This window comes from Andrographis paniculata, unplaced genomic scaffold, assembly GCF_009805555.1.
Source record: "Andrographis paniculata isolate CXL003 unplaced genomic scaffold, ASM980555v1 Contig46END, whole genome shotgun sequence".
Taxonomy (NCBI): domain Eukaryota; kingdom Viridiplantae; phylum Streptophyta; class Magnoliopsida; order Lamiales; family Acanthaceae; genus Andrographis; species Andrographis paniculata.
In genome coordinates, this window is record NW_026137580.1 from 271,954 (window position 1) to 283,711 (window position 11,758).

The 11,758-nt window shown below is 29.5% G+C and overlaps 3 protein-coding genes across 3 annotated transcripts; 1 reads left to right on the plus strand and 2 right to left on the minus strand.

Annotated features, from left to right (window-relative positions):
- Window positions 1-226: 226 nt before the first annotated feature.
- LOC127252321 (uncharacterized) lies at window positions 227-3,023 on the minus strand. The gene is made up of 5 exons (XM_051276442.1): window positions 2,800-3,023; window positions 2,330-2,477; window positions 1,053-1,146; window positions 681-977; window positions 227-528 (listed from the first exon to the last, which is right to left on the minus strand). Exons 1-4 carry the CDS (start codon window positions 2,979-2,981, stop codon window positions 715-717), a joined length of 687 nt encoding a protein of 228 aa, XP_051132399.1. The 5' UTR covers window positions 2,982-3,023; the 3' UTR covers window positions 227-528; window positions 681-714.
- LOC127252320 (cell number regulator 6-like) lies at window positions 2,868-5,581 on the plus strand. Its single transcript, XM_051276441.1, has 6 exons — window positions 2,868-2,995; window positions 3,081-3,281; window positions 3,387-3,653; window positions 3,825-3,939; window positions 4,035-4,303; window positions 5,066-5,581. The coding sequence occupies exons 3-6, from the start codon at window positions 3,555-3,557 to the stop codon at window positions 5,318-5,320; spliced, it is 738 nt and encodes a 245-aa protein (XP_051132398.1). The 5' UTR covers window positions 2,868-2,995; window positions 3,081-3,281; window positions 3,387-3,554; the 3' UTR covers window positions 5,321-5,581.
- A 1,162-nt stretch (window positions 5,582-6,743) lies between these two features.
- LOC127252605 (uncharacterized) lies at window positions 6,744-7,691 on the minus strand. The gene is made up of 2 exons (XM_051276849.1): window positions 7,478-7,691; window positions 6,744-7,171 (listed from the first exon to the last, which is right to left on the minus strand). Exons 1-2 carry the CDS (start codon window positions 7,675-7,677, stop codon window positions 6,904-6,906), a joined length of 468 nt encoding a protein of 155 aa, XP_051132806.1. The 5' UTR covers window positions 7,678-7,691; the 3' UTR covers window positions 6,744-6,903.
- Window positions 7,692-11,758: the final 4,067 nt, after the last annotated feature.

The window sequence follows — 11,758 nt, forward strand, 5'->3', positions numbered from 1 at the left end:
AGCTTAGTCCATCACTTCTACTCAAATGGATAAATCAATTATTATAAACTCGCAACTGTAAGATCATAGTTATACAAACTTATAATAATGTATCTAAAATCATAAAAAGACACTCTAAATTTTATGTTATAACCTAAACACTCTTTAAAGTTCACCAATTCATCGCTCACACGAGTAAAAACCCGAAACTCTGTGTAAGAATCCGACCAAAGGTGAGACCAAAACGAAAAACAAAAAACCACGAGACATTGCAATGCAACACGGGTATGTTTTGTATCTTTCTCAAGAATGTCGATTCATTGAGAGAGCGACAGTGTAACAGTTGATGAATAGTGCAACAAAGACTCGCAATATAGTAGAATATAGTAGAACAATAGATACATACCCATTCCATATGCGGAACAAATTGCTTTCGTCATCGTACTAATAACAATCCTTTCACCGGCCCGGCGTGGCTGTGCGACCATGTGGTCGCTGGGCCCGGCACCAACCATATGCACACATCCAAGCATTGCTTTAATCCGATTCCTACAAAGTCAAACACACAATTAATAGCCAAAATCAATAGGAGACACTATACATGTGCATGTATATGTACCTATGTATAAATGTAGAATTAATGACAAAACATTTGACTGAGTTACCATAACAGGTCTACATTATTCGTGAATGCATATTACCGTCAGAAAACTCGCATTCTTGAGCTCCATCGAGTTAGCCCTGGCTTCGAGTGGTAATAACAATCAGAATGATAACCACAGAGAGCACAAACGATGATCTAACTTTCTCATCCAAAAGTTGGGGGCGATCCGAGGAAGGTCTCCTCTTCAAAACCGGTTGGAGAATCTCGTTCACCAGCAATAAGAATTTGTCCACCAGTTCTAAAATTTTTGCTTTGGTGAAGTCCGTGATCCATTTCAAGATAAGGATCGCTATGTCCGGTTCTTCACTGTATGTTAGGAGCTCCTGTTGTTTAGCTGGTATATATATACACACACATATATAAATATATACCATTTAATTGAATTCACAATCAGTTTCTGAGGTTAAACCTTTAGGGATCGAATCTTGCAAACGCCGAACCGCCTTATTACTCATAAGGGCTTCCCAAACAGCTTTATCACTAGAAATGGAGGCGACAGATTTCTGAACAAAAATTACCCAACCTTAGAGGATAAAAATGATTAATTGCAGTTCAATATTTAGCTTCTGTCTCTTCTCCAATATCTAAGGATAATCCGACTCTCAAGCAAAAAACCAAAGTAGTCAACTCCAGCTAGGACTATTCAAAATGAATTACCAGTTATTCGAAAGCTCTACTTTCAGTTTCAACAGTAACAATATAGACTTTAGAGTATAACTCGAGTTCAGCATTATTAAGCTCGTCGCCACATCTACACACAAAATTGGTATCCAAATGAGGCAAGACTGCACCACAAGAAGCCCCCCGTTTCTACATTAGTTCCATGATATATTGAAATTTAAATAAGGTGGTGTATTCAATATAGATTTTGTATAAAATCTGGGTGTATTCAATGAAGACTTTTAAAAATTTTTTAAAATGTAAAAGTATTCAATCCAGACTTTTAAAATCTTTGGGGTATTCAATATAGAGTTTTAAAAGTCTCTCAATCCATAGACTTTGAAAGTCTATGGATTTTTGTGAAAATTTTGTATAGAAAAGAATCTCTCTTTACCATCACAGATTTTAATGAATTCTTAAAATTATTATTGTTATTATTATTATTATTGTTGTTGTATATATGATCAATAATATGATAATATTTATTACTATTATTATAATTTTTAATAAAAATAATAATTTAAAACTAAAATATATTAGCAAATTATTATAATTTTTTTTTAAATATATATTTTTATATTATAAATATAATTTTAAAAAATATTATTATATTACTGTCGTCTTTTCTTTTCAATTATCGAATACGCTATATTATCATTACGATAACGGTGAAATAAATATTTAAATATTATATTTTTTGTTGAACCGTTAATTTATGTTTATTTATTTATTTTAATATTTTAACATACATATTGTGCCGAGAACAATAGTAACATGTAATGTGCAGATTATTACTATATGTCGACAGTTTATAGTCGTTAATCAGGGCTAATTAGAACCCTAATTACTGCCCTATGGGTATGGTATAGTCAAATTATTGTGAAATTTGGAGCTAAGTAGAGATTTTGAGTCATTTTACAGGAATAAAGATTCAACTAAGATCCAAATAGAATTACTTCAAGATTGCATGAGGATAGCATCAACTGATTAATTAATTCTACATGGATTCATGGAAAGAAATGGCACCTGAAACGCTGGGTCCGATCGCATCATAGAGAAAGCTTCCATAAATTTTGCAAATCCAGGAGCTTCCAGGATTTTTGACTGCTGATCATGCAGCAATCCTTTAACACCATTAAGCTCTGATTTAGAATTGGAAAGGCCGCTCATAAACCTAGAAGAAAATTTACAGACACTGTCAGCTCGATGGAGTTGATATTCTAATGCTCAATCGACAAATGGATACGTGCAAATTGATGCAGAATGAATAAATATGCAGCTGATAATTCTCATTGAGTTGCAAACGGACTGTAATCAGGTCAATTTCGTTCCAATTTTTTCAAAGAGTGAGAAAAGGATTTCAGCTGAGTGAAATTGGGCGAGGCGAAGAAATGAAACTGAGGTATTTGAAGTTCCGATTTGATTTGCAATTGGATGAAACTGCTTCAATCCGAAGCTACAAGTAAAAGAATTTCAGAAACGAAGAAGCACTACACCTTTCCAGATCGAGAATCGCCTTCTCGACTTCAAACCGAGACGGTACCGATCCGAACACCGAATCCCCGTTATTTTGAGAGCACGATTTACCTCCACGGCGAATCTCCACCACTGAACTCCGTCCGTCGCCGCCGGAAACGGAATCTAAATCTGCATCAAGCAAGTAGTCGCCGCCGCCCATGGAGAAATTCAAAGGTAACAGATAAGGCCGGCAGTCATTCACTGCTATTATCAGTATCACTCAGCCAAACTGACTTTACTCTTACTCGGGTAAATCCAGAAGGGGACGGGACCTGTGGTCCCGAATCTCCAACACCGTTGATTTCGGAAGGCGGCAAAACAATCGACGGCGTGGATTGTTCGAGGACCAGTCTCTGTAATTTTCTTTATATAGGTAGATGAAGAAATGGTGGAATCAGTTGGAAATGGTTGATACCTCTTGCATTTCGAGAGGCAATGAACGGAGACCAACAAAGACTGAGTAATCTCTGCATTTCCTTCCTCCATTTTTTCTCTTCTTATTAATTCCTTCCATTTTCTGTGCTCACTCCGATCTGCAATACCTTCTCTGTCTCCACTATTGCAGGCCAGAGACACGCACTCGCACGCACAGAGTCGCATATAATGAACGATCGATGGCAACGACGACGATGATGATGATGATGGTAAATAGTTGAAATCAATTGTACGCAGTAAATCTGTATATACATACATATATATATATATATAGAGAGAGAGAGAGAGAGAGAGAGAGATGGATGGAGAGAGGACATACGTGAAGCTATCTGAGGAGCAGAGACAGTTGCAGAATGTTACGCCTGGAGAGCTCAACGAGGCAATCAACATCGATCAGGTATGTACTGTATCAATAATCAATGCATTAGTTAATCTTCATCTCCGATTAGAGCATTTAGCGTTCGTTCGTTCGTTCGTCGATTTGAAAACCGCCATTGTTGATCTCCATCCTCGATCGATCAAGCATTGCACTTATAACGATTTATATATATATATATATATGTAATAGTTGCACGGACGAACCTGCGAGCAATGCGGACAAGTTTTGCCAGCGACCTACATTCCGCCGGCGGACGAAGACTGGATGACCGGAATATTCGGATGCCTCGAAGATACCGAGAGCTGTAAGAAGCTTCGTTCCATAATTTAACAAATTACATTCCATTCCATTAACGTCGTCGCACAGCACTTGCATAGATATTGTTCTTTCTCTCTGTAGGCAAGAACGGATTGTTTTGTCCTTGCGTGCTGTTCGGGCAAAATGTGGCGGCATTGAACAGCGAAATAGCAGAGCAGAACGCATGCGTGAGCCACGCGGTGTGCGTGGAGGGCGGCATTGCTCTTGCGGCTCTAACCATAGCGTTCAACGGGATGATCGATCCGGACACCGTGTGCCTGCTGACGGAGGGATTGCTGTTCGGGTGGTGGGTCTGCGCCATCTACACCGGCATGGGCCGTCAGCTGCTGCAGCGCAGATACCACCTCAAGGTATGTACACACACGCTACTTTTAGATCTTGTTTGTCAAAAATAATTCGAGTAAATGTGACTAGCAGCTTATAAAAATAAAAAATAAAATCTAATATTTTAAAAAAAAAATATATATATATATATATATGTACCATTCATAATAATTAAATATCACATTAAATTTTTTTTTTTCTAACAGATAATAATTAGACCCTATATAATACTATAATATCATATTTTTCATTTTTATCTTACATCTTATTTTATTTTTTTTATATATATTTTAATTTTACTTCTTCGGTCTACTTTCATATTTACATATTTCTATTTTTGTTTAATTCAAAAGTTTACAAATTTCTTTTTATTGATTGTGGATTTTATCCTAACTACTAATATATTCTTTTTAAATTTATTTTCAATATTATTCTCACTTTATTATACAATTTTATCTAAAAGTAAAGACAATTTGATCTTTACTCTAATATAATTTTTAAATTTTTTATTAAATTAATTATCATAATTTTAATTTATAATTTTTTGCATTATATTATTTACTAATAGTACTCTCCATCTTAAAAATTTAGTTCTTTTGTATTTTTTCATAAAAGTGGAATTAAATTTTCTGAACAAAAGGAATAGATTATTAATTATTTATTAATTATATTATTTTTAAATTTTCGTGTGTACGGAAGTAATTTCTTACTATTGCAGAAGCTTCTAAAAACTTGTATATAATCTAACTAAAGTGATATTAAAATATTGAATTTGTGTGAAATGGTAGGATTCGCCGTGCGATCCGTGCCTGGTGCATTGCACGCTCCATTGGTGTGCCATATGCCAAGAACACCGAGAGATGCGGCGCCATTTGTCCGACAGGACATCTTCCGCCACCACCGTCGTCGACCCGCCCGAACTTCAGGAAATGAATGCCGCCGCGGCCGCCGACAACAAACCACCGGAGGCTGCACCGCCGCGGCCGGAGACTACGGAACATAATAACTTGCAGTTGGTGCCGGTTTCCAGAAACTCTGTCTAGTTTTAGTGTGTATATATATAAATATATATATATATATATGATTATTTTGATTGTTGTGGAATTAATTAAATGTTCAAATGTATAAATAAATATGGCCTTAGTGAGTATGATAATTCAATGGAATTAGTATTGCTATACATATAGTTGGCAAAAGTTTTCAGACAAGATGATAGATGGTTTAGAGTTATTACAAAAAAAAAAAAAATGTTTGAGCTAGAACCTTATATGTAGAAATTTTGTTTCTAATGAGAAATGGACGATGAAGGGTTTGCTTTTTTTTTTTTTTTTTTTTTTTTAGTTTTTGATTTAAATAGTTTTTTAACTTAATATTTCTTCGTCCAAATGTAAACTTTTCATTTTACCATTTCAATATGTTCAAACCAAAACATTTTATTAAGTAACTCTCAATTAAATATTAAAATATCCATACTCCCTCTATTCTATTTAATTTGTTCACTCTTTCTATTTTCGTCCATCCTACATAATTTTTTTTTAAAAAAAGAATATAATTATACATAAAATCAAATGAAAAAAATATCAAAAACTCCTACATACTTCAAAATGTATTTCTCATTTTTTAAATATATATTTATTATAATTATATCAAATTTTTTTTAATAATTTTGTATTTTAAATTTTATTTTTTATACAAGATTGATATAATTTTATTTATATTTAATTTTAAAAATAAATAATTTTTATATAAATATAAATGTATACGTATTTTTTTTATTGAAATGAAAGAAAGATAAAGAAAATGTGAAATAGAGATAAATTGAGGTAGAAATGAAATACCTATGTTGAGTATCTTGAATGCAGATGACCTAACCAGCCGGACTACCACTACAATAAAGATATGGAATCTCCTAATACACGTGGCAGCAGATGCACGTAAATCAAAAAACAGATACGCTGATCGACACTAGTTGTCCTTTTGTGGCGTCAGCGAGGGTACGTATGTGTAAGCGCAACGTACAAACACTACAGCGCTACACTACGACTGGATCTTTGTATGTATGTACTATGTATGTAAAAGCCGACAATGTATTCGGTATATAATCTGGCATGACATTGATTATATAATATTTACTTTACTTTATTTTATAATATAAAATTTTGATACAGTTGCATTCTTTATAGTAATATACTAATGTGAATTTTGCATCTAGTTTAATGAAAGCTTAGTACACATGTGGACTTCGTTGTGTAAAAGATATCAGGTATCAAATCATTGATACAGTCCATTCTTTACAATTAATATATTTATTTATTTATATATAATAATAATAATAATAAAATCTACTAACATCAAATGTGATGAATTAGATATTGATTTTAGAAAAATAAGAGAGAGAAGAAATAGGTTAGATGAAGAGCGGACAATAACAAGCTCAGTTGAGGAAGGTAGAAGAAGATGAAGATATAAGTGAAATGGAATATATATATATAAATATGTACATATACATTACATATAAAGCATGATGATGGAATATTATTGGTTTAAATGAAGAGAAAATAGCTCAGAGATGTATAGAAGCGATAGCTAAATAGTAACAGGAGGAGATCGTGACTACATATATTAATCAGCACATTACATCCTTGAGAAGTTTGTACCTGCGTGCGGTAGGCCGCGGCGAAAGACTTTTTCCGGCGACTTTATCCGCCGTAGCGCCACCGTCCCCACGGTTATTCTGCTTGATTTTTTCGCCGGAGTAGGCTGATCTCATTTCACTACTTGCCTGCGGGAATTTACTCGTAATTCTTCCGGATGATGAACTTGCTTTCTCGCTTAAACACCAATCGCATACCTCAACACGCCGTGACTGTTCTCCGCAGTAGCTGCTACAGTACCTAAAGTAATCTCCAAACCACAAAAAGCGTAAAGTCGCGTCACCGAATCGATCAGAATACGAATCGAAATCAAGTGCACGAAATCGAATCGAATAATGTAAGCTTGATCGATCTTACACGAGCAGCGATCCAAACAAACTAACGAAATTGGATTGAATGACGACGAATTAGAAATTTCATATGTCGTACAGCATAATCAATTAATTAGAGAGATTGTGTTCGATCGGCTGTGCTATTCATATTCACATCTACACACATAAACATAAACAAAAGGAGATGCGGCGATCGAATTAAAGCACGACGTACGAGTGCTGGAAGCGGCTGCGGCAGTTGGAGCAGCGGAAGAGCTGATCGGAAAAGCCGACGTCGCCACACAAACAGCAGACGGTGGTGCTCTGAAGATCCATCACTATGACTGCTTCACAACCGGAGGATTCGCCGTAGATGATAGAGAGAGAGAGAATAGGAAATTTAGTAAAATAGAGAAACACGAAAGCAACGCGCATAAGAAAGAAGATGTGGGAAATGAAGAGACGCCAGTCCGCGTGCACGTCTCCCGCTTATATACCACCGCATTATTTTTTATTTTTATTTTTAAATGTATATATAAATAATAAAATCAGTTAAGAGGGAAATTAAAAATATATATATTATTAAAAAATAATAGATAGTTGAAAAATATTTTTAATAATTTTGTTAAAAATTAAAGTAAATGATGAGAAAAATATAATAAAATTAGTGGTATTTGTTGTAAATAAATGTTAGAATTGAGGATATTTGTATTTACCAAAAGTAATAATGAAATAAAATTAGATGACGGATTAAAAAAAATAAAAATAAAAATAAATTTGAAGATTGGGAGAGTATTATTGAGAAAACAATAGAAATAATAGTAATAATGACAATTAATTTGGAAAGTAGTTTTGATTAATTTATGTAATAATTATGAGCTTTTTGTGAGAATTGATTTTGTAAATTATATATATATTTTTTATAATTAATCAATAAAATTATTGAAATACTCCCTCAGTTCAAAAAAGTTTGTCTTGTTTTTCCATTTTCATCCGTCCCAAAACAATGGTCTTGTTTCTTTATTTAGTAGCAGTGGTCTCCATTTTATAACAAAATTATTCATACTTTTCTATACTATACTTTAACATACTCTTTAAGACCCTTCAAAAAGTAAAGGTATTTTAGTCATTTACATTCTACTTTATACTTATAATTCTCGTGTCAACTCTCAATAAGACACTTCTTTTGAAACGAAATGAGTATTTAATAAATACCATTTTGAAAACGGTGTATAATTAAATTAGATTTCTTAAAATAGAGAGGTGGGCGACAATAATAATAATAATAATAATAATAATAATAATATAAAAAGACCACACAAGTTGTTCTATTTCCTTAATTCTTATAGTACTAGAAGAAAGAAAAAAGAAATAAAATAAAATATTTATGTATGTATGTATCGCAATCAGTGTCACTTTCGTAGTCATTTAAGGTGTGGGCTTGTTTGCCTTCTAAGAAATTTTTGGTGTATTTTTTTAATTCTCTTGAAGCAGTAACCAATTAATTTCAAATAACGACCTCTCAATAAATAAGTATATAAATATGTTTTTATATATTCATTCAATATTTTAGGTTGTGTTTGTTGTGGTTTTTCTATCAATTTTTTACTATTAATATCTTTTTCTGAAAATGTTAAATATTTTTTTTATATACTATACAAATGTATTTTTATATTTAAAATATTAAATCATTACATCAAATAAAATTTCAATTACAATGCTCCTTACGTCTATTTAAAAGTATACATTTAATTTAGACACAAATTTTAAAAAATAATAATATTTTAATTATAATAGGTGAGTAAAAGTAATGCAAAAACAATTCTACTTTTATTATTTTGTATAAAAATAATAATATGATTATAAAGTATGAGTATTTATAAAAAAAAAAAATAAAGTTCATAATTAATAAAAATGAAATGATTACTTATGATTACACAATTCAAAATAAAAATATATATATTTTATGAATTGGCAGAGAAAGTATATATTTTTCAAAATCATAAATCCAACTTAAAAGTCCAAAAAGATAAGGTTTGTTTGTTTGTTTAATACTTTAATTTGAATAATTTTTTTATATATATGAAATATATAGAATTGTATAATTAATATAAAAAAATAATATTTTCTATTAAATATTAAATTTCATTAAAAAAAAATAAAATATATATAGTGTGAATCGATAAAAAAAAAAATTAGATAAACAAAGTACTTTTGATATGATTTTATTTAAGAAACAAAGTATTTATCAATATTTTGAAAATATATATTCACTTATATTTTTGAGTGAATATAATTTTTTTATATTATGTATAGAGAATTATATTTATAATATAAAAAATAGTAATATTATTTGTTGAATTGATGATTTTTTTGACTGAATAAAATATATATTATATAGTGTCAATGGTGTGTTTGTTTAGGGGTTTAGATTTTGAGTTGAGATTTGAATAGTAAAAATTTTGAATTTGAATAGTTGTATGATGTGATATAAATAGGTGTTGATGTGATGTTTTGAATGTAAAATTGTTTTTTAGTATAATATAAAAAATAAAAAATAGGTGTTTGATTTGATATTTTTGAGGAAAAAAAAATTGGATGAATAGTGAAAATCTAATTCAATCCTCCAAACAAACACACCTGTACTATATTTACTATTTATTTTGCACAATTTTTTTTTTAAGAAAAGAGAAAAATCTTCTGTTCCTTTTTAATGTATGCATTTGAAATTGTTCCTTTTTAATGTATGCATTTGAAATTGACTTTATGTTCAAATAATTATACGTGTAATAGTATATTTATAATTAATGTTAAGTTAATGATATGTTGGTATTAGTGTATAAATATTTTTACTAAAATAAAAAATAAATATTTTTTAGTGAAATAAATAAATAAAAATATATAAATTATTTTAAATTGAAATAGAAAAACATATTGAATTATATATATATATATATATATATATAAAACATAACCTCAAAAATATTTAAATCAAAATCAAACACACTCCTCTAAACTTATTAAACAAATATATTGGGGTCACTACTATACTCGATTTGTTTCAATTTTTTATCATGCAATTACATTATTTTCAATAAATTTAAAATATATTTTTTATTCATATAAAACATTCTATTTAATAATTATGTTATATGGTTTATTTAATAATTTTTCAAAACCAATCTCTCTCTTTTTCTTCATTTTTATACAAAGGGGTTTGAAAACAATAAACTAATATATACTTCCTTCGCGTTGCTTGGATGTCAGGATTACTGGACACAAGAGAATTTAACGTAAATATAATTAGTAGATAATTAAAAATATATTAGTGAAAATAATTATCTTATAATATAAATAGTTATAAATTAAAATTAAGATAACTAATTAATTTAATTAAAATTAAAAAAAATAAATTATAAAATTTAAAATAAAATTAAAATGTATAATAATTTTTCAAAAAAAAAAGTGACAAACACTAATAATAAACATGATAGGTAGGACAGAGATAGCATTAAATTTATCTTATTTTATTTTAGGACTTCACAGCCACAAGAGTAATATGTAATTAATTATACCACATTGAATGAATGGATAAAGATTGATGGGTGGTAGAAATATTATTATTATTATTATTATTATTGTGCTTGACTTTAATTTAACCACTGATATTAATTATTTAATAAATTAATTAATGCCCCATGGAATGCACTGCACAACAATTGCTACTATATTATTCACTACTTGTATTTAATTCATTCCAATCATTTTCATATTTCTTATGTGCACTTCCAATCAATTTTGTTTATACAATAAATATTGATCAAAAAAATATATATATATATATATTTATTTGCATAATATAAACAATATATACCTCATTCAAAAAAATTAATAATTTAATACAAAAGCTAAAATTGATTGATAAATGAAGCAATTTTATATTATTAACGCAATTCATTATATTTTAAATAAAATATAAAAAAAAAAATTACCTCAAACTTAATTTGTTTAATCTTCAAAAAATTAATCCATTCAACACCTATCAAAGTTTGTTTTAAATTCAAAATAAAGATGCATTTTTTTTTTTTATTTTTTGTGTGTTTTCTTGTGTGTGTGTGCATTTTTGTTTTTTTCGTAAAATAGTTATTAAATATAATACTTTAAAACTAAATTTGAGAAATTGAATAATAAATATTAGTAAGGACAAAAAAATTAAAAACAATGAGTTTGTTTGATTTTGGTTTAAAATTTATTTGAATTGTTATTTATATAGTATTTTGATCTTATATTTTACTATATGAGATAATCTATTTTTATTAAAAATTGTACATAATAAATAATGTTATGACATGAACAAACCCAACATGTTTGTTTGATTTGATTTCAATAATATTTTTTACAATATTTTGTGAGAAAAAATAATTTTTTTAAAATAACATACAAATTAAATAATATTTCTTTTTAACACACCAAACAAACCCCAAATTTCCACCAAATATATAATATCCATTCGACA

What these genes read in the sequence shown, in the direction of transcription:
- LOC127252321 (XM_051276442.1), bottom strand. Translation starts at nt 2,981, where the DNA reads ATGGGCGGCGGCGACTACTTGCTTGATGCAGATTTAGATTCCGTTTCC. An exon ending in GATCGGACCCAGCGTTTCAG is followed by an intron (nt 1,147 to 2,329) that starts GTGCCATTTCTT and finishes ATTTTTGTTCAG; the next exon opens with AAATCTGTCGCCTCCATTTC. An exon ending in GCAAGATTCGATCCCTAAAG is followed by an intron (nt 978 to 1,052) that starts GTTTAACCTCAG and finishes TATATATACCAG; the next exon opens with CTAAACAACAGGAGCTCCTA.
- LOC127252605 (XM_051276849.1), bottom strand. Translation starts at nt 7,677, where the DNA reads ATGCGCGTTGCTTTCGTGTTTCTCTATTTTACTAAATTTCCTATTCTC. An exon ending in CGCAGCCGCTTCCAGCACTC is followed by an intron (nt 7,172 to 7,477) that starts GTACGTCGTGCT and finishes AGATTACTTTAG; the next exon opens with GTACTGTAGCAGCTACTGCG.
- LOC127252320 (XM_051276441.1), top strand. Translation starts at nt 3,555, where the DNA reads ATGGATGGAGAGAGGACATACGTGAAGCTATCTGAGGAGCAGAGACAG. An exon ending in AGGCAATCAACATCGATCAG is followed by an intron (nt 3,654 to 3,824) that starts GTATGTACTGTA and finishes TATATGTAATAG; the next exon opens with TTGCACGGACGAACCTGCGA. An exon ending in CCTCGAAGATACCGAGAGCT is followed by an intron (nt 3,940 to 4,034) that starts GTAAGAAGCTTC and finishes TTCTCTCTGTAG; the next exon opens with GCAAGAACGGATTGTTTTGT.